The 22,440-nt window shown below is 40.2% G+C and overlaps 2 protein-coding genes across 2 annotated transcripts; both read left to right on the plus strand.

Annotated features, from left to right (window-relative positions):
* Window positions 1-365: 365 nt before the first annotated feature.
* On the plus strand, window positions 366-8,893 carry LOC306875531 (E3 SUMO-protein ligase PIAS4-A-like). The gene is made up of 11 exons (XM_079426174.1): window positions 366-619; window positions 2,077-2,458; window positions 2,565-2,649; window positions 3,366-3,407; window positions 3,499-3,589; window positions 3,854-3,982; window positions 4,077-4,182; window positions 4,856-4,929; window positions 5,014-5,174; window positions 5,250-5,401; window positions 5,899-8,893. The coding sequence occupies exons 1-11, from the start codon at window positions 593-595 to the stop codon at window positions 6,165-6,167; spliced, it is 1,518 nt and encodes a 505-aa protein (XP_079282300.1). The 5' UTR covers window positions 366-592; the 3' UTR covers window positions 6,168-8,893.
* An 865-nt stretch (window positions 8,894-9,758) lies between these two features.
* LOC306875532 (dual specificity mitogen-activated protein kinase kinase 2-like) lies at window positions 9,759-22,429 on the plus strand. The gene is made up of 11 exons (XM_079426175.1): window positions 9,759-10,308; window positions 10,395-10,605; window positions 10,688-10,834; window positions 10,919-10,996; window positions 16,591-16,642; window positions 17,600-17,724; window positions 17,917-18,130; window positions 18,248-18,312; window positions 18,443-18,504; window positions 19,805-19,850; window positions 20,871-22,429. The coding sequence occupies exons 1-11, from the start codon at window positions 10,226-10,228 to the stop codon at window positions 20,979-20,981; spliced, it is 1,194 nt and encodes a 397-aa protein (XP_079282301.1). The 5' UTR covers window positions 9,759-10,225; the 3' UTR covers window positions 20,982-22,429.
* Window positions 22,430-22,440: the final 11 nt, after the last annotated feature.

The following is a 22,440-nucleotide window of genomic DNA, read 5'->3' on the forward strand; positions in this document are numbered from 1 at the left end:
GTGTGGATTTTTCAGACCGGTTTACCCAACTATCCTCAATGAACAAGTGTGTTCGTTGTAATAGACTTAAACATATATAGGTAACTCCTGCGAATATAGGTCAGAGTTGTTTTGGTGTGCTTCTGTAGTCATTTTAGGGCTGAAAATACACAAAGCATTCAGACTTTTTATAACTCATGAAGTGGATTTTCCCACGCGGAATGGATCGAGTGGAGCCATGCGCTCCTGTTCCACTTGTCGCTTGAAACCCACCTCTCGCATCACATCTGAATGCAAAACGCAATGTGCTTTCGCTCTCACGCCAGACTATTAAAGTGGGCAAATCAGACTGTGAAGTTCAGGCGACGGTGGGTAGGTTTATAAGCACCAGAGGCCTATCAGAAAGGGTAGACCTTGCTTCAAGTTCTCTTTTTTTGACCGCACTGTCCCTTTTAAAGCTCGCCGTCACGCCTCTTCGCAAACGACCCCGCCTACTTGTGGAGAATCCGTCGTGCTGATTGGACACCGGCGGCGGTCATCGAACGCTTTCTCGGCTTCTCATTGGCCGGCCGCTGCCTTTCGCTCCAGGCTCTCGCGGGGCTGCTGTGCGAAGATGGCGGCCGAACTGGTAGAAGCGATGGTGAGTAGATGAGATTTTTAAAAATAGTGAAAGTAAAAGGAACTTGGCGAGTCAGAGGTGGTGCTAATTAAAACAACTTGAGTTAAATTCCATACCGTTGTGTTTTGTGCTCATTCAGGATAAGTGGGAGTCTGTAAAGTGCTTTGGCAATTTGTATATGTGTGTATGTGAATGATTGGGTCTCAAAACCCAGTGAGTTGTATGTATCCAACATATTTGGCGCGTTCTAACGTTAGATTCGAATTTTTTAACGTTCTGAATGTACATTTCGTGTCCAAAACGCAGTTTGGTTAGACAGCTCACCAAGCTTTGAGACCAAAGCTAGTGTGTCTGTGCGCGCGCGCGCGCTGCTTGTGGAAATGAATGATTAGTCCGCACAATTCAAAATAACAAAACAGTCTCTGCCTTTTCAGATCACACGTGAATTTACTTAATGTAGCTGTAAAAATAAACCCAATTCCACACTTTGCAGTGCTGTAGGTTAATGTTTAGGTATATAGTCACATGCACAATTGATGCAGGTGGGTTACTTGAAAAGAGAAATGATTTTCATTTGTGCAATATCGTTTTACTACTGAACACCAGCATATAATCGCATACATGCTGATATTCATTACTACAGCATGCTTATGAATATGGTCTGAGCCTCATATTGTTTTACCTGTTTTGCAGAACTGATTCCTGTGTAGTGTTTATATGGAGAGTGTCATTGGCCTGCATGGGTTCAGTCATGGTAAACTAGAGATTGAGGTCATTTAGAAGCTTGAGGATCGTCTTGGCATTGAATTTGAAAAGTCAATGCAATATAAACAACTTTTTAAAAGTATTGAATTTGAATAAATTATTGAATTTTAGATGCTTTTACTTTATGCGCATATACTATAGAGAAGACGAATATTTTTTGCGGACGTTACGTACAATAAACATTTTAATATGAATTTATGGCTGTTAATGCATCTATTTAGAATGGGACGAATAATCACGAATTAAACTAATTAAAGAGAGGTTTTCAAATTTCTTTAACAACGCACTGCAAAGACAACTGGCCAACCAAGAAGATTCCAACCAACCAATAAGACATAAAACTACAATTTTGTGGCACTCGTGGACAGAGTATTCTGCTGAGCAACACTGAATATCAAATGAAGAATCCAGACTTGGCTCTCTTGTATTTGGTGTTTATTGACAGACTCTTCGGTGACAAGTGGTTTAGAAACAAAGTTGCGCAGAGCTGCTTTGTGTACCTATTAACAGCTATATTTCTGCTTTTCTGTCACGTGTGAAAACTGGACCGTATTTTATGCTCAACATTTGAGCTGGTGTGAACAAGTCCTTGGTTCTCAATTTGTTCTCTTTTTGGGAATCGAACCCATAACCCTTTGATTAATAACTCAGATATTGAACTCTCTAATTCATTTCCCCATTTCTCATTCTCTTGGGTTGTTTTGTCTCCCCAGAACATGGTGAAGAGTTTCCGGGTGTCTGATCTGCAGACGCTGCTGGCCTCAATGGGCCGCAGTAAAAGCGGCTTGAAGCAGGACTTAGTGGGAAGAGCTCTTAGGCTCGTGCAGACCGAATACAGTCCAGAGTTGCTAAAGAATGTTCGACAGCTCTACGAGACGCGCTTCCCCAAAGCCTCGGCCTGGCTGGCGGCCCGACGCCCTGAGTCCGTGCCCGTAAACTACCCTGCCCTTAACTCCTCGCCCAGAGGCACGGCCCAGGGCACAGACTACCTCAACGGCATCCCCAAACCGGTGCCGCCTCCTGCAGCAGAAGTCAAATTGGTGCCTCTGCCGTTCTACCACAACCTAGAAACTCTGCTGCTACCTACAGAACTAAGTGAGTCCCATTATCATGAATAAATAATAGCCCAATCATAATAGGTGTGTCTAGCCAATGAGTAAGAAATCCATTGAGCTAATTTTGTTTTTGTCACTCTTTGCAGTCGCTCAGAACAGTGAGAAGCTGCAAGAAAGTCAATGTGTTTTTGAATTAACACCAAGTCAAGTGGAGCAGATCCGGAACTCCAGGTAAGAAATGTATAAGTCATCTTGCTAATTGGTGGCTTTATTTAGCAGTCCATCAATGGCCAATAAAAACAATGCTGATGTTTAGGAAATCAGGGTGTATTGTTAATATATACATAATGTAATTTAATGATAGATAATGAGCAGGCCTATGTGGATGAGTGTGCAGAACAGATATTCACAGATGCCCAACGTTCACGTTTCAAAACGGCTTCATGTTTTGTTTTACTTATTTCTAATTAAACATTACTTACCAAGGTGGATTTAAAAACACAATTTATTTTTAGTAAGAAATAAATGTATTTTTAGACACATTTATATATTCTTTACAAGACAAAATGGCTTTGTTTTAAATTTGCAATAACTAGAAACTGTACAACTATAAATTCATTAAATAATATTTATTCTAGAAGAGGTTACAGTAAGAATGATTTTTTTTTTTAGCCCAATTCCACAGTTTTTTTTTTTCTGTCTAAAAATTGCTTTGTGTAATGTTTAATATAATATTTAAACGATGTAATATGAATTTACAAATTAAAATATACCATTATTATTCATTGGCAATTACTTTTGATTAATGTTTTTGTAATCACAAAATACACAAGTGTCAGTCAATGAGTCTACCCGGCTGGGTTTTTTTTTTTTACTGAAAATACAAAAGAATATAAAACATTTTTAATTGTGTTTAATCACAACATTTTTTGTACCTGCTCATGCAGTGAACTTCGCCCAGGGATGAAATCAGTTCAGGTGGTTCTCAGGTACGTCATTCAGCTAAATCATATCTGTACATCACGTTTTGGTGTCAGAGATGCATTTATTGCATGCTAACATGTCCTGTTCTTCTCCTAGAATCTGCTACACAGATTCTATCGGTGTTCAGGAGGACCAATATCCTCCCAATATTGCTGTGAAAGTGAATCAGTCCTACTGTCATGTACCGGTAAGTGTTGTAAATTTGATTAGGCTGAAAGAACAGGGAGTGTGTTGGTTTCACCACTCAGGATGATTGTAAATCTAAACTGCTTTATATAAATAAACTTTTAAGCATTTTCTCAGCATCACATAAGCAAAACACCAGCATTATTTTAATGTAATAAAAATTAGAATTGACTTTCTGAATTGTTAAATGGTTTTCTTAGAATGTTGTATATCTTGTTGCTGTAAATTATTAATTTGATTATTTATATTACTACTTTTTGTTCAGGGTTACTATCCCTCCAATAAACCGGGTGTTGAGCCACGTCGGCCATGTCGACCCGTCAATATCACGCCATGGTTACACCTCTCAACAGTCACTAACAGAGTCACCATCACATGGGGCAACTTTGGAAAGGTACAGAGACTTCATATTAAGAGCTATCCATATTTCTGAATGAACATAGACGAAGTTGAGTGTGTTCTTGCTCACTGCGGTGTTTTGGATGCAGCGGTACTCGGTGGCAGTGTACCTGGTGAGGGTGTTCACATCTGGAGAGCTCTTCAACCAGCTGAAGCATTGCTCAGTCGAGAGTCCTGATCGTTGTCGTGAACGCAGTAAGTTCCTCACCTTGACCAAACACATTACATGATCAGTGTTTACACTTGAATCTCTGTAAGTGAAACAATTGCAAAAAACTGTTGAAATCATTTGCATATGTGTTTGTGTATGTTTCACAGGCGTTTAATTAATAAAACTAATTAGTCACAACAAAAAAGTAGTTAACTGTAATAATTCCTTGTTCACAATCTTCATTGATAAATTTTTTTCATAAAGGAACTTTAACAATTTGCTATGTGGTATTTTCAATTCCTACTAAAGAATCAGGTTATATTTAAACAGTAATTATTTTGTTATCTGTTTTTGCAAATGAACTCTTCATATATACTTGGCATCAAAATTATACTGAAACTAGTGCTGTCAAACAATTAATCGCATCCAAAATAAGTTTTTGTTTGCATAACGTGTGTGTTCTGTGTATATTTATTATGTATAAATTAATACACACACAAAGTATATATTTAGAAAATATTTACATGTCTATTTATATTCATAACTTATATATAAATATATTTAATATATAAACATAGCATATTATTCTGAAATGTATACATGCGTGCATGTGTATTTATTTATGCACATGCATATTATGTAAACAACATTTTTATTTTGGATGAAATTAATTGTTTGACAGCACTAAGTGAAACCTTTTTATTTGTATGTACACAGTTCAAGATAAGCTGCGCTTTGATCCTGAAAGTGAGATCGCCACTACAGGTCTGCGAGTGTCCCTCATCTGTCCTGTAAGTGTCCTGTTTTTGTCTTTTATGTGGACTCTTAGCTGTGGAACTACAGATATGGATCTAATAAGTGTCTTTTCAATGCAGCTGGTAAAGATGAGACTTGGAGTGCCATGTCGAGTGCTCACCTGTGCCCATCTGCAGTGTTTCGATGCTGTCTTCTTCCTGCAAATGAATGAAAAGAAACCCACATGGACCTGCCCCGTGTGCGACAAACCTGCACCCTTTGAGCTTCTAACTATTGATGGGTAGGCACAGTTACTCATATTCCTTGCTTCTAACAGACTCTGGCAGTAAAACTCACAGAATGTGACTCATTTCAGGTTGCTGTCCGAAATCCTTAAAGAGACGCCAGAGGATGTGGAGGAGATAGAGTATTTGACCGACGGCTCGTGGAGGCCAATCAGGGACGAAAAAGAGAAGGAAAGAGAGCGGGAAAACAGCTGCACACCTGACTATCCTGTGGTGGATATATGTAAGGTTTTCTGAAATGTGACCCTGGAACACAAAACCAGTCATAAGGGTCAATTTTTTTTAAATCCTTAAAAGATTTGTACATAATCTGAGAGCGGAATGAATAAGCTTTCCATTGATGTATGATTTGTTAGAATAGGACAATATTTAGCCGAGATACAACCGTTTGAAAATAGAGAAAATCAAATTTTAAAGTTGCCCAAATTAAGTCCTTAGCAATGCATATACTAATCAAAAATTAAGTTTTGATATTTATGGTAGGACATGTACAAAATATCTTGATGGAACATGATCTTTATTTAATATCCAATGATTTTTGGCATAAAAGAAAAATCTATAATTTTGACCCATAGAATGTATTGTTGGCTATTGCTACAAATATGCCCCAGCGACTTAAGACTGGTTTTGTGGTCCAGGGTCACAAATGACATTTCAACACATTTAGCTTGCCTAATTTTAAGCATTTAATGGGAAATAACGGGCCTTAACTCATCCAAGGTGTTCCTGAGGCGAACGGCCACTCCCCAGCACACAGCGGCACAAACCAGACTGGCAAGCCTGGATCAGGTGGTGCGTCGGCAGGAACCGGCGGCACCAGCACCGGGTTGGGAGGCGGAGCCGTGGTGGATCTGACTCTGGACGACTCGTCAGACGAAGAAGGAGGGGGCGGAGCCGAGGACAGTGAGGACACAGATGACAGCCAGGACAGCCCCGCCCCTAAACGGGGCAGATATGATTATGACAAAGACCTGGTCACCGCATACTGAGGCCGGCAGGACACTAAGGACCTTGGGGGGGGGGGGGGGGTGTAGATGGGATCTGAGCCTTTGGAAAGTCAAGAAACGTGTCCCCAAGTCCTCTCCAAAACGCATAAACACTCATGCACGCACACAGACATGCATACTCATGCGCTGCTGACCTCTGGAGCAGTCAGGCATCACATTGACAAACTCGTAGGTGCTCCATAAAGCCATTCCCAATCATTCACTGCATCTTAATACTGTATTCTCCCTTTAAAAGACCATGGAAGAGTAACACCACCTTCAGTTCTACTCTATCGTCTTCGACTTCCTCTCCACTTTGTGTTCTGACAGGTTTAACCATCCTGGGCATTTAAGATCTTGCCAGTTTTAGTTTTATACGGAGCTGTTCAAAACATTGTGAGACAAGCCACAGTATCAAAAACCTTAATTCTTTCGGGTTGAGATCATCCAACCATTTACAACCTATTTAGAGGCATTTTCTGTTAGTCCTCCACATAGGATGTTTATGTTAGGTGTTTGTTTTAATGTGATTTGGAGACATTACAGAGAATAATTTTTTTTTTTTTTTTTTTGTCCACAGAAATTGACAAGCTACCTCAGTCTAACAGCGAATTTGACCAGAGGTTTTTTTTTTTTGTAGTTTTGTTTTCAATCCCTTTTGTTTTATCATGTGCAGCAACACTGGAGAGGCATCATGCATTGCTCATTATTTTGTGCTTGCGCATTTAGGCATCATATTAAAAGCGATTCTGACTAGAGCAAATAGTTTCCGGTCAAGTCTCTGTCAACTAGTGTGTACTGACTGAATGTAGTGCGCTAATCGACACTTAGTTCAGAAAGCATGACGTTTCGACAGCAATGGTCCTTTTGAGATGCTTGTCAGCGAGTAAATACTGTACGATTGCTAATGTAATATTTCTGATCATTTAATAGAAAATTGCAGGTCTCAATGTCATTTATTGCTTTCGTTTTGGTCTGGACGAGGCTGCTGAAGGTCATGACTACACAAAGGCAGAGCGATAAATCAAGTGGAGGAGAGGACTGTACATGACTGTAGTAAATTATTAGGTTTATCTAGCAGGGGAGCTGACGTTATTGGCAAAATACCTGTAATTTATTTGCCTGAATTTAAAACCAGATTATTATTTTTTATTTTTTCAGGTGTCTTCACTTTCACTTTAGATGAATGGTTGATTTGTTTGAGCCCATTGTATGGAGGATGTTTGTGTTCATTTCAGCCAGTTGAGGGGGTGTTGACATTTGCATATTGTTTTGTGGACTTTGCAACAGGTGCGGATCTTACATGCTCCTTAATTTGTTGTCAGAACGTGTATTTATTGATTTAACAGTTTTTGCCTCTTTTATTTGAATTAAGTTTGGTATATTGGCATTTTATGAGGCATTTCGCAGCAATTTCATGAGTTTTCAGCATGTTGCTTTGTGATGGTAGATAACGCTGTGTCCTCTCACGACCTGCTGTTGTACGCGCACATTCAGCCATTTGCAACAGTCTGAACATATGGGGGCTTAGTCAGGACTATGCAGACTTGACCTAAACCTCGGAAGAATTACACTCCCGCTAAACGACCAAACACAAATGGCACATCCAGACGGCTGATCTGTTGAGGAGGACTCAGGGATGACGTGTTCTACTTGTCTTTACATTTTCTTCTCAGTCAAACTTGACACTCGAACCAGGTTCCAGCATCGTGTACAATATTACCTTCACCATCAGGTCGCGTAGGGCAGTCTAGGTTTCTGATCTGGAAATTAAGATGTACTTTCAAGGCATATGAATATTGCTGTGTATCGCATATTTTGTTGTCCTCCAAGGTTTCAGAGAAAATCACTGTACTAAGCTCACTAGTGGTAATTAAGTTTTTTTTTCTTTTTCTTTCAACTAATCCTGAATTCTGACTTGAATACTCAGTACTGTATCATATCTGTTCTTGGGAATTTCTCTAAAGAATACCGCCCTGAAGGGTTAAATTACTTGTAATTTTAGTCTTTGAGTCGGCATGGTCTTCCATCTTCTCTTTATGATAGCCCAATTTTTTCCTCCTTTTCTTTATAATTTTAAAGAGTAATCAGTGCTGCAGTTGACAGTTTCACATAATAAGCCCTCAATGTAGGATGTTCCCCTAAATTTGACCACACTTTTGTGATTTTTCACATTTAAGGTAAGGAGCTTCTTAAATAGACTTCCATCTTTAGATACCTAGAACTATCTATTAGATGTGGATAAAATGTACATTTGCTTACAATGAAAAGATAAATGGATGGTGATTGACAATATATTTCCAGCTCGAGGTGAAGACGGCCTCTGTGTAGCCAGGTGAGGTTGAAGTGTTTTTTTTTTTTTTTTTTTTTGGAATAGAGGCATCCCCTCTTATTACAGTGCTTAAGACAGCATGGGCAGTGGCTTGCAGTTCTTGATGTAAATGTTTTGTTTGTGTCTTTTATATGTTCATATTAAAAGCCAATAAAAAAAAAATAATATTTTATCAAGTTTTGAATTGCCTCCAGTTGCTCCAGTGGGCGGGCACAAATATATTGTTAATGACTACTCTCAACCCTTCCTGAGGAAAATGTAAATTGGTGACCTTCTACAATGTCCTCAACGGGGGATTTGACAATGGGAGCGAATCAGCTGTCCCTGTCTGAACTGAACTCAAACTGTAAAAGCTCTAACACCTGTCAATTATGTGTGCAATTAATTAAACTGATTTAAAATAAATGTCTTTCCAGTGATTTTTAAATCTCGGATTTAACTCCATTGATTACTTAAAGAACATATTTAACACCTATTCCTTAGGATTGTACAATACCAACAAATTTTCCAGGATACCATAATTACTAGTTAATTTTACTACAATAAAACTGGTTACAAGTACATTAAAAATTATTTATGATTTGTTTACTTTGACACCACAATTTTAGTGCACTGAGGTATTTGCGTGGGCTAAAAAATGTTTTCAAAGATGGTAAAGGATTATCACTAAGTTACCTTTTCTCGTGAGTATATTTTAATGTCGTATGGCATCTTGTCAACTGCACAGTTTATCAGGGTTTACTGACAAAACTCAGACTGCAGAAAATGAATAGTATTTACATTTAGGCCCAGTTTCATAGACAGGGTTTAGCCTAAACCAGGATCAGGCCATAGTTCAATTAGGACATTTAAGTAATTTTGTATATAGGTGCCTTAGAAAAACCATTACTGGTGTGCATCTTCAGACAAAACAAAGGTACTGATATATTTTAAGATCAGTCAGAGCAAGTTTCTTTCATTTGAAACAGCTCAGACTTACATTTTAGTCTGGGACTAGGCTTAAGCCTTGTCTGTGAAACCGGGGGTTAGTCATTTAGCAGACGCTTTTATCCAAAGTAACGTTACCTATAATATTACAATAAATGTGCTAAAATATGTCAGAAAACTGTATTCTTACGTTTTTTGGCAGCAACTTTCCTTGTGACGGGCCTTTAAATGCGGCCGTTACTTAGTTCACCACTAGATGTTGTTCATATTCAAATCATCACTCATCTTTTAGCCGAAGCTCGCGATAATTCGAGCGTTCTGACGGCAGTTCTCGCGAGATCTTGTGAACGCTTCCTCTTGGTTGGATAGCGGCTTCCTGGCCGGACTTTTTACCCCCCTCCTTTTTTTTCTTGGGGGAAATTTCAACTTGTTTTCGCGGGTCCTCCGGGCCAAACAATTTCGGACAGCATTTCGCGGTCGGTCCTGTGTCTGCGAACGACGGGCCTGATTGTGTTTTGTCTGTGGGAGCGCTCTCGAGTCTCGAAGAGAGACATTCCAGCGATGAACGCGCTTAAATAAACCGCATTGCTTTCACTTTTGCGCCTGTGCCACTCGCTCTTTCCACTTGACACCTAAATATCATTTGGTACAGCTTCTGGAGGCATGATAGGGTGTTGAAATCAGGGGCTTACGAATCTCAGAAACTTCTATAGGAACAACTGCAAGGGTTTGTGTAGCAATTCGAAGGACTGGATGTCAGCAGAGAAAACCTGGTTCTCTTTGAAATAGGTAACAGGCAACTATGGCACCAAAAAGACGACCGGTCCCCTTGATTATAACCCCCACAGGAGAAGGACAGTCAACCAACATAGATGCAGCATCAGAGTACGTATATATTTTGCTATATCTGACACACTTTGGTTTACTTTCCTTCAGTATGTCTCACCTGGTCTTGTTTTTCCTGTCCTCAGGGCCAACCTAGAGGCCTTGCAGAGGAAGTTAGGGGAGCTGGACTTGGATGAACAGCAGAGGAAGCGGCTTGAGGCTTTCCTCACCCAGAAAGCCCAAGTGGGCGAGCTCAAAGATGAAGATTTTGACCCCATATGTGAACTTGGGGCAGGTAATGGTGGGGTGGTCCACAAAGTCCGTCACAAACCCTCAAGACTGGTCATGGCCAGGAAGGTAAGTGATCAACAGATTTATGCACCTGCTGCTAGTTTGCTCACAATGTGTTCAAAGACTGAACTTCCTGTATTTTCTCCAGCTTATTCATTTGGAAATCAAACCAGCCATCAGGAACCAGATCATACGAGAGCTGCAGGTCCTACATGAGTGTAATTCGCCATACATTGTAGGGTTTTACGGCGCCTTTTACAGCGATGGAGAAATCAGCATCTGTATGGAGCACATGGTGGGACCAATGTTGTTGTTTAAGGCTTATAGCAAGAGTTCATAGCAGAAGTGTTACACTACACTGACATTCATTTGTCCGCAGGATGGAGGTTCTTTGGATCAAGTGCTGAAGGAAGCCAGGAGAATCCCTGAAGAAATTTTGGGCAAAGTTAGCATAGCCGTAAGTATTATCAGTCTTCTCTGTTGTATCTGTGTCAAATAATGCTGTTTAGATATTAATGACAAATTAACCACATTGACGTAACAGTGATTAGTTGGTTAGCAAGGTCAACAAGTTTATCTAGATTTTTTTTTTTTTAAAGCCCAACCGATATTAAGTGTTTTTCTTTCATTCTAATGTAAGGGCGTTACTACTTGTTTCAGGTTGTAATGTGTTGACACTCAAACTCTGTTTTTGGCAAATGCATTTGTTCAAAGTGTGATTGAGGAGTGCATTTTATCATTAGATATGTTCTCCAAATTGACTGCTTTTAACAAAATTACTGATTTCAAATCTGATTTGAACAATACTCTTATTATGCATGACCCTTAAGGCTTTTTAAATTATTTTGTGCAGGTATCATTTTGAAGTTATTTGTTTAATATCTGTTAGTTACTCTGTATGACTCTTCATCAATTTTACTATAAAGCGATTTCATAAGACCAGCTAGTCATTTTCACTAGTCTCTTTAAATCTATCTCTAATACTATTACCCAGCCATGTTGACTCTAATTGTTAGATTTTTACGACAGAAAAATATTGCTGCCATATTTTTTTTGTCAGTCTGTGTTAGATATATTGCCCAATATTTAATTGTGCATGTTCTGTTCCCATATTTTTACATTTTCTATCACTCATTAAGAGTGAATTATTAAATGAATAACACTGTTAAATATAATATTTAGAAAATCTCAAAATTAATATATATTTTTCATCCTGTATATTACAATGTTTTGATGTCTAAATTCAGTTTTAGCATTTAAAATGATTTTTAGTTTATACTGCTTTATTTTTGTCTCGCGCAGACAAATAGGATTGTATTTTAATAGCATCCATTTATTGGTTATCAGCCATAACATGGAAATAACTACCATCTTATAAGTATCAGGGTGAATTTTAATATTGACGCGTCCCTAGAATATAGTTTAACTCTACCAACTTCTTGTTTTTGGTGTCTGGTTAACTACAATAATTGTTTATAATATTTGTAATACTTAATGTAAATTATGCATAAACGTGAGAAATGCACATGTAAAAAGACTAGGAATGAAAAGAGGGCAACCTGGTCTTGTCTAAAAGCAGAATCCAAAAAATGGTGCATAACCTCCATCATAACATGTCTGTCACTAGTACGCACAAACCGCAATATAATAAAGCTGTGACCACACCCACAGATGTGCAAACTCCCTTTCAAGTCAGAGTCACCAAAACATGCACGTTTTACAACACACATTTAGCCTTATTCTTCCAAATGAATAGGGTTAAACTTTTCACATTTAATCATGACAAAACACAAACACTTTAACATGGTCCAAACAAAGGTGCCATGATCTGTTTATCAGAATCAGAATGAGCTTTATTGGCCGAGTATGTTTACACATACAAGGGATTTGTTGTAGTGACAGAAGCTCCACAGTGCAACAGAAAGACAGTAACAGGACAGGACACAGGTAATTAAAACAAAATAACAAGAAATAGCCAATAACCAATGTACAAAGCAGCAAAAAAAAAAAAAAACACAATATATAATATAGGCGACTATGTATGTACAGGTCAAGTATGTGCAAATTAGAAATGAGAAAAATAAAAATAAGTGAGTGTGATGAATGGATAATGTATTAGTTGTGTGTTCCACGTTTATTATTGAGTGTTCATGAGATGTATTGACTGAGGGAAGAAACTGTTCCTGTGTCTGGTCGTTCTGGTGCTCAGAGCTCTGTAGCGTCGACCAGACGGTAACAGTTCAAAGAGGTTGTGTGCTGGATGTGAGGGGTCCAGAGTGATTTTACCAGCCCTTTTGCTCACTCTGGATGAGTACAGTTCTTGGAGAGTGGGGAGGGTTGTACCAATGATTCGCTCAGCAGTCCGGACTACCCTCCGTAGTCTTCTGAGGTCAGATTTGGTAGCTGAGCTGAACCAGACAGTTATTGAAGTGCAGAGGATGGATTCAATGATGGCAGAGTAGAACTGTTTCAGTAAGTCCTGTGGCAGGTTGAACTTCCTCAGCTGGTGAAGAAAGTACAACCTCTGCTGGGCCTTCCTGACAATGGAGTCAATGTGAATGTCCCACTTCAGGTCCTGAAAGATGGTGGTGCCCAGGAATCTGAATGACTCCACTGCAGTCACAGTGCTGTTCATGATGGTGAGTGGGGGGAGAGCAGGGGGGTTTCTCCTGAAGTCCACTATCTTCTCCACAGTTTTGAGCGTGTTAAAGGATTAGTTCACTTTTAAAAAAACTTTTGCTGATAATTTACTCACCCCCATGTCATCCAAGATGTCCATGTCTTTCTTTCTTCAGTCGAAAAGAAATTAAGGTTTTTGATGAAAACATTTCTCCATATAATGGACTTCATTGGGACCCAAATGGTTCAAGGTCCAAATGACAGTTTCAGTGCAGCTTCAAAGGGCTTTAAACGATACCAGACGATGAATAAGGGTGTTATCTAGCGAAACGATCGGTCATTTCAAAAATAAATAAAAAAGTTTGTTTTATAAGCACAAATGCTCGCCTTGCTCTGTTCTGTGATGCGCGTTCATGACGTCACGTAATACGCAATGACGTTGAAAAAGTCACGGTTGACTTAGGCGGAAGTACCGAGTCAGTGTTTACAAATGTGCGGAAGGAGGACCATATACACATATTCAAATGTCTTTGTGTCAGTTTATCGTTTAAAATGCCCATTTCGTGTGCGTATCCTGGGTGTTTTAATATTAAAAAGCCTACTGACTCGGTACTTCCGCCTACCTCAACCGTGACCTTTTCCACGTAATTGCGTATTACATGACGTCACGAACGCGCATCACAGAACAGAGCAAGGCGAGCATTTGTGCTTATAAAACTTAAACTTTTTTTATTTATTTTCGAAATGACCGATCGTTTCGCTAGATAAGACCCTTATTCATCGTCTGGTATCGTTTAAAGCCCTTTGAAGCTGCACTGAAACTGTCATTTGGACCTTGAACCGTTTGGGTCCCAATGAAGTCCATTATATTGAGAAATGTTTTCATCAAAAACCTTAATTTCTTTTCGACTGAAGAAAGAAAGACATGGACATCTTGGATGACATGGGGGTGAGTAAATTATCAGCAAAAGTTTATTTAAAAGTGAACTAATCCTTTAAGCTCCAGGTTGTTGAGACTGCACCAGACAGCCAGCTCCTTAACCTCCTGTCTGTAAGCAGACTCGTCACTGTCCTGGATGAGGCCAATCAGTGTGGTGTCGTCTGCAAACTTCAGGAGCTTGACAGAGTGGTCTTTAGATGTGCAGTCGTTGGTCTAGAGGGAGAAGAGCAGTGGGGAGAGAACGCAGCTCTGAGGAGCTCCAGTGCTGATGGTTCGAGTGCTGGATGTGAATTTACCAAGCTTTACTAACTGCTGTCTGTCTGACAGGAAGCTGTTGATCCACTGGCAGACAGAGGTGGGGACGGAGAGCTGAGTTAGTTTATTTTGAAGGGTTTCCGTGATGATGGTGTTAAAAGCAGAGCTGAAGTCCACAAACAGGATCCTCACATAAGTCCCTGGTCTGTCCAGATGCTGCAGGATGAAGTGCAGTCCCATGTTGACTGCATCATCCACCGACCTGTTTGCTCTGTAGGCAAACTGCAGGGGGTCCAGTGATGTCCTTCAGATAAGCCAAAACCAGTCTTTCAAATGATTTCATGGCTACAGACGTTAGGGCCACAGGTCTGTAGTCATTAAGTCCAGTAATTTGGGGTTTCTTTGGGACGGGGATGATGGTGGAGCGTTTGAAGCATGAGGGGACTTCACACAGCTCCAGTGATCTATTGAAGATCTGTGTGAAGATGGGGGCCAGCTGATCAGCACAGATTTTTAGGCAGGCTGGTGATACACCGTCTGGACCAGGTGCTTTCCTTCTTTTGTTCTTCCTGAAGACCTGGCACACATCTTCTTCACTGATTTGAATTATAGGTGTGGGGGAGAGAGGGGTTGCTGGAGGTGTGAATGGTTGTGTGAAGAGGTGTTCTGGACGGGTGTGGGGTGATCATTCAAAACGACAAAAGAACTCGTTTAAGTCGTCTGCCAGGTGTTGATTTTCCAGAGTGCTGGGGGGTGGTGTTTTGTAGCTGGTGATGTCCTTCATTCCTAACCACACTGAAGCAGGATCACTGGAAGAGAATTTGTTTCTGAGCTTGTCAGAATAATTCCTCTTTGCCACTCTGATCTCCTTTTCCAGTGTGTATTTGGCCTGTTTGTACAAGACTTTATCCCCCTTTCTGTGAGCATCTTCTTTGGCCTGATGGAGCTGTCTGAGTTTGGCAGTGAACTATGGTTTGTCATTGTTGTAGAATAGATGAGTCCTGGTAGGAATGCACATGTCCTCACAGAAACTGATTTAAGATGTTACAGTCTCTGTGAGCTCGTCCAGATCATTTGCAGCAGCTTCAAAAACAGTCCAATCAGTCAGGTCGAAACAGGCTTGTAGATCCCGCTCTGTTTCGTTAGTCCATCTTTTAACAGATCTTAATATTAATGCTCGTGGAACCGAGTGATATGTGTCCTTTATTGTTGTATAACAGTGATCCAATATATTACTGTCTCTGGTGGGACATGTGATGTGCTGTCTGTATTTCGGCAGTTCACGGGAGAGATTTGCTTTATTAAAGTCCCCAAGAATGATTAAAACAGAGTCTGGGTGTTGTTGTTTTGTGTTTGTGATCAGATCAGTGAGTTTCTGTAGAGCTGTGCTCACGTGCGCTTGTGGTGGAATGTAGACACTCACGAGAATGAACGAGCAGAACTCCCGCGGCGAATAGAACGGCTTGCAGTTAATGAAGAGCGTTTCTAGATCTGTACACCACCTCTCATTGATGTAAAAGCACGTCCCGCCGCCGCGCGATTTCCCCGTGATTCCGTGTCCCGATCTGCTCTGATCAGCTGGTAATTAGGCAGATGAATCACGCTGTCCGGTATGTCGCCATTCAGCCAGGTTTCCGTGAAGCACAGAGCAGCAGAGTTAGAAAAGTCCTTGTTTGTCCGGGAGAGCAGAAGGAGTTCGTCCGTTTTGTTGGGTAGAGAGCGGAGATTCGCCAGATGGATGCTAGGCAACGCCGTTCGAAATCTACGCTGACGAAGTTTCACGAGCGCGCCGGCTCTCTTTCCCCGTCTGCGCCTCCTGTAGCGTTTGACCAGAGCTACGGCTCCGCCAACTACAATGTCCAGCAAAATGTCCGAAAAATCAAAAACCGGTAGAACATTTTGTGGTGTGTTCTGCCAAATGTTCAGCAGATCATCCCTGGTAAAACTGATCTTATTTGAAAAACAAAAAACAGGAAAAACAAACAAAAACAATACGAACACTGAAGAGCAACGCACAATAGCTGCCATCAGCGGCGCCATTTTGTCTATGTGTGTGTGTGTCCATACTGTTTATTGCACGTGTGAGTGAATGCATCTCAGCTTTCGGTAATCACAAAGCAGAAGTTCTTTTGTAAAGACTAGACTATGTTACATGTTCTCTAAATTCAGGAAGCTAGATACCACATTGACCGTTGAGAGATAAACCCTGTTGATGATATCTAACTCTCTTTCCACAGGTACTCAGAGGTCTGGTATATCTTCGGGAGAAACACCAAATAATGCACAGAGGTACACACAGAGCAACATTCCTTACTAATATCTTAGAAAACGTACGTGTGCATACACGCACTGGATGGCAGCAGGAAGTAGCCCCCTAATGCAGCTATTGAAATTGCATAAGAAGCTTAAAAATGATTATTATAGAGAGATTAGGCCTCACTTTTTCAAAGGTATTTACTGAATCTCTAACCAGAGACCTTCATACAACTGCAAACCTGAGATTAAATGGAGCAAAGATATTGCAAAATTTTATATTATTCCAGTGCTAAACATCTCTTCTACAATTAAACATAAAAAAAAAGCATTTTTTTTTTTTTTTATAAGTAAATCGTAAGTTACCATAGAAATGGCTTCAGTGTCTCCAAGTGTGGCACAACCAACATTTCAGCAATAATACTATGTCTGAAGATGCAAAGTATCAGTTTCTTTGTCCGGTTGTATGAGGGTCTGATGGAGCCACACTGGGTTTGAAGGGTTAGACAGGGAGGGTCAGGCCTATAGTTGTGCTGTTGTGGCAGGGAGCGCGCGCCTGCTTGTGAGGAGCTGTCGAAGAGCCCAGCCGGTAATTACAGCCTCTCGGATGTGATTACATGGCAGCCGCACCCTGCACCCCCCTCCCTTCTTTTTCCTCTCCCACTCTCACCCCTCTGTCCACTCCCAGTGGGTGTTAGGGCTGAAGGACGGCCTGTCATGTGTGGAAGCGTTGCATGTCCGCACTGTTATTTGCTCCTCTTGCCCTGTGTTTAAGAGGAGGGAGGTGGAAAGTGGCTTGCATGGTTGTCCTTTCTGCTGCGACTGTGTAGTCGGCGCTAGCTTTGCAGTATGCAGAGCATCTTGCAAAATGTTTTTGCTGGGTGTGCTGGAGAAAGGGCGTTTGAACGGGGATGGAAAGCCAGGTGGTGCCGCTGGGATTTGGACCCCGGCCCTCTATCTTACATGGTCTATCTTTCTCTCTGGTCCCTACAGACGTTAAGCCCTCCAACATCCTGGTGAACTCGCGCGGCGAGATCAAACTGTGCGACTTTGGTGTGAGTGGCCAGCTCATCGACTCCATGGCCAACTCCTTTGTTGGAACACGGTCGTACATGTCGGTGAGTCACCCGCCCACTTCCCTCCCCAACCCCCAGTCCTTCTCGTTCCAAGCCCTGTGCCGGTGCCCAGGATTCTTCCATGTGGAGAGGAGGAAGTTGCTGCCAGTTTTTAGCCCACTCCTCTTGGCCACCTGCAGGGTGCGGTGCCCCACCCTAGAGTTTTGACTTGCTCTCTGCTCTCTGCTTTGACAGCCGGAGAGACTCCAGGGCACACACTATTCAGTTCAGTCGGATGTGTGGAGCATGGGCCTATCACTGGTTGAGCTGGCTATTGGACGCTACCCCATCCCCACTCCCGATGCCAAAGAACTGGAGGCCATATTTGGCCGGCCAGTGCTGGACACAAGTGGGGCAGAAGGCCACAGCATGTCCCCAAGACCAAGGCCTCCAGGACGACCGGTTAGCGGTAAGACCTTGTTTAATTTTCCCAAACATTGGCATTGGTTTTATGCACATTCAATCTTCTCCACAGTCTGCGTAATATGCATGTTTTAGTTGAGCCTTGCGAATTGTTTTCCCCCAGGACATGGAATGGACAGCAGGCCAGCCATGGCTATATTTGAGCTACTGGACTACATTGTCAATGAGGTCAGAGAATTTGCTTAGTGTGCAACTTACTTCCTTTGTGCTTATTTTTGCCTTTTATAGTATTTTTATGTAGCAGTTTCACTTCAACCTCACCCCTTTTTCTGCTCCCCACCTGTCTCTACATCTGCAGTCACCACCCAAGCTGCCCCATGGCGTCTTCACCACTGACTTTGAGGAGTTTGTGACGAAATGGTGAGCTCCTGTGTGTTATCCCTGGTGTTTTTACTGTACGAACCTGCAAAATCTTCAAAACGATATCTGAGCTATGTCAAAGTTGGACCTCGATAAAAGGGCCGCAGTACAGGGATATCCATTCCAGCTTCTGGAGGGCCAACCTGCCCCAACACACTTGCCTGGATGTTTCTAGAAATTCTGAAGACCATGATTAGCTGGTTCAAGTGTGTTTAATTAGGACTGGTGCTAAACCCTTCAAGGAGCAGGATTGGACACCTCTAGTGTAGTACAGTTTGGGGAATGCAGTTTTGAATCTGGACTGCATTGTTCCCGATCTCATATGTACTCCAACACGGAAATAACCTATATAAACATATATGTTTAAATATAGGTTTTGATATATGTTTTTAATATATGTGACATATAAAATTGGCCGTTTTCCTATAATATATGTACATATATGCACATATATGTACACATATATGCATACATATATGTACACATATACGTGCATACATGTGCCTATATAGGTACATATATGCATGTCTATATATGTGTGCATATATGCACCTATATGTTTACCTATATATTAGTAAAATTATTAAAATCCATAGCTGCTAGCCAACATAAATAAAAGCCCAAAATGTCGAAATTTACATGTACATATAGGGCTTATATGTGGATATAAAGAAGCAATACAGGAGACCTATATGGCCTTTATATGCACATATATGCACCTCAATTTTGCCTATATGTGGCATATATATGCATATATGCAGTATATATGTTATCATATATGTGCATATATACTGCATATAGGTTTCATATATGCGCATATATCCTCATATAGGTTCTTTCCATGTGGGCTTCCTGTTCATTTCTTGTGAATCTTCACAGATTGCATTTAAATGTACTTTAAAAGCTCAGTCAGACTAACTTGTGCTTTTAAAATGTCACACAAACAATTTGGTCTGACTGAAATCTACCAGTTCGGTTTTTGCAAAGTTGGGCTAACTGATCTAGATAATGTAATTGTACCTTAGATTTGTCCAGTATGTGCACAATTTTATCTGACTGCAATTGGCCCCAATGTTGTGCACTTGCTCCAAAAAATTGGTTCACTGGGACTGGCAGATTAAGTCTATGCAAGTTAGGTTGACTATGCGCAAATAATATATATATGTGTGTATATATATGGTGATTTGTAAAAATACTGTCCTGTCAAATTAAGGTAACACCTCCCTCTAGATTTCTGGGCTAATGCTTTATTAAATTCAGAATTTTATTTTCTTACTGATGTTTTTTCTGTTTTTCACAGCCTGATTAAGAACCCTGCTGACAGAGCTGACCTTAAGATGCTAATGGTACGTACAATTCCCTGTATAGTTACAATTATATTCAATTAAAATTTTAGTTTTTATGACAACATCTGTTTGAATAAAGTGGTAGGACTTGAAGAGAGAGTTCACCCAAAAATGAAAATTGTCATTAATTACTCATCCTAATGTCGTTCCAAACCCGTAAGACCTTCGTTTATCTTCCGAACATAAATTAAGATGTTTCTGATGAAATCCGAGAGCTTTCTGACTCTGCATAGACAGCAACGCAACTACCACATTCAAGGCCCAGAAAGCTAGTAAGGACATTGTTAAAATAGTCCATGTCACAGTGGTTCAACCATAATTTTATGAAGCTACGCGAATATTTTTGTGTGTATGCATGTTTCGTGGTACTCTTATGGACGCATGGCGGAGACCGACACGGAAGAGAGGAAATTATCGAATAAAATTATTTTTGTTTTCTTTGTGCACAAACAGTATTCTCATAGCTTCAAAACATTACGGTTGAACCACTGATGTCACAATGACTGTTTTAATGATGTCCTTAATACTTTTCTGGGCTTTGAACATGGTATTTGTGTTGCTGTCTATGCAGGGTCAGAAATCTCTCGGATTTCGTCAAAAATGTTTTCATTTGTGTTGTGAAGAAGAACGAAGGTCTTGTGGGTTTGGAACGACATGAGGGGATTAATTAATTGCAGAATTTTCATTTTTGGCTTAACTATCCCTTTAAAGAGCGAGAGATTTTTGGAGTGACAACACATCCAGTGTGCCAGTTTTTTGCCATGTTAGTATGGCAATTAGCTAGTTACAACTTGATTTTGAAATGTTTTCCCTTTTGCACTCAGTATAGTTCTGACAGTAGGTACTTGTTGGGAATATATAATGATGCATTGTAGAATATAATGCATTACAGAAATAATACCTGTAGGGGTAAATTGATGTATACGTAGTGAAAATCAAGGTAGTATGTACTAAAAATAAAATTAATGATATTTAATTAAAAAATAATTAATACTAAAATCAAGTGATATTCATTTGCAGGGCCACACGTTCATCAAGCGGGCCGAGGTTGAGGAGGTGGATTTCGCTGGATGGTTGTGTAAAACCATGGGCCTTCACCAGCCCAGCACACCCACTCATAGTGCTGAATGAATGCTGGCTCACAGCGTAGCCGTCCATGTCATCCTCCGCTCTACTTCTCTCCTTTTTGCTTTTACAGGCCTGTATGCTTGTAAGCCTCTGACACACCGCTGTGTGCTCTTTTGCTGTTCTCTGCTTGCTCTTCCCTTCCACCACGGTGCGTTCTGGGGCACTGTTTTATAAGAGCTTCTGGTGTTGGAACACAGTCGTCAATGAATATGGAGATTAGAGTCACTTAAGTGGAGTGGCTGTATTTTTAACGACCACATTATTCAGGAATGCCCAAATTGGTAAAGATCAGTTAGATTTTGTTTGTATAACAGCTATTTCATTAGTTTTATGTTTTTCTTTACTTTTCGTGGTTGATTTAATTCATTATATATATATATATTTTTTTTTTTTTTTTTTTTTAAACTAAAGCGCTATTCTTTGGCAGTTAGCCTTACACTGTGTTAAAATGGATAGCTTGGTTCAAAGGCAAACATTTAATTGAGAATCAACTGCCGTTTGCATTAAAAAAAAAAAAAAATCCAAAGAGGGCTACTGTGGATCATAGAAGTTGGTTTATTTCAAAGATGATCATAAATGCAAGATGGCCAAATCAGCAACGCTCAAGTGCATACACACAGTTGTTTAGCTTGTGCATTGCTGGTAGCACTGCTAGTACACGGCCAAGTACTCCATCACGCCAATCAATGGTCGTGCTGTAAGTTTGCACACATTAGCAAAAAGAAACATAAGCTTGGGGGGGGGCTTGAAAGGTTTTCTTAAATCTTGCTTCAACTTAAAATCATCTTAAGAAGGGTATATTTGGGAAGAATTATTGTTTAAAACTTATGCTTTAGTGTTCTTTTTTTTATTTTTAAACGAAACCTAAAATTTCTTGCTTTTGATTTTCAAGTTTGAATACAACCAGGGTTGCATCTATCTTTACAGTGCTTTTACAGTAAGCCCAAATGAATTTAAACACATCCAAGTTATTTCAACCAAGACCACAACAGGTACACTCATAGTCTGGTCTTCAGTGGTATATAAAGTGCAAAGTAACGTCTCAGGCCACCATGTACAGTGCTATGCAGATCTAATGAACCTCAGCAGATATTGCTGTATTAGTAGGTCTTATAAATACACGGGTGTTACAGATGGGCATTGTGAAGTGTGGCTAAAGCCCACTTGCTCTAAATATCTTTTTTTTTTTTTTCTCTTTCTCTAGTACTTTTCGGTAACATTGAAACTGTATTACACACTGGCATTCAGCTCCGACCAAGTGAATGCATCACCACACATGTGTATAAAATATCTGTACAGTACAAATGTTACTGTTTTCAGTCTTAAAATAGCATTTTACTTTTTTGCTTGTTTGTTTTTGGACTAGTTTAGTGAAGAGGATATAAGTAATTTTATTACCATATGGAATGTGTTGAATACAGTTCTAATATAAAAATAAAATTTATTTGTGAGTGATTATTTG

This window comes from Barbus barbus, assembly GCF_936440315.1.
Source record: "Barbus barbus genome assembly, chromosome: 9".
Lineage (NCBI taxonomy): Eukaryota > Metazoa > Chordata > Actinopteri > Cypriniformes > Cyprinidae > Barbus > Barbus barbus.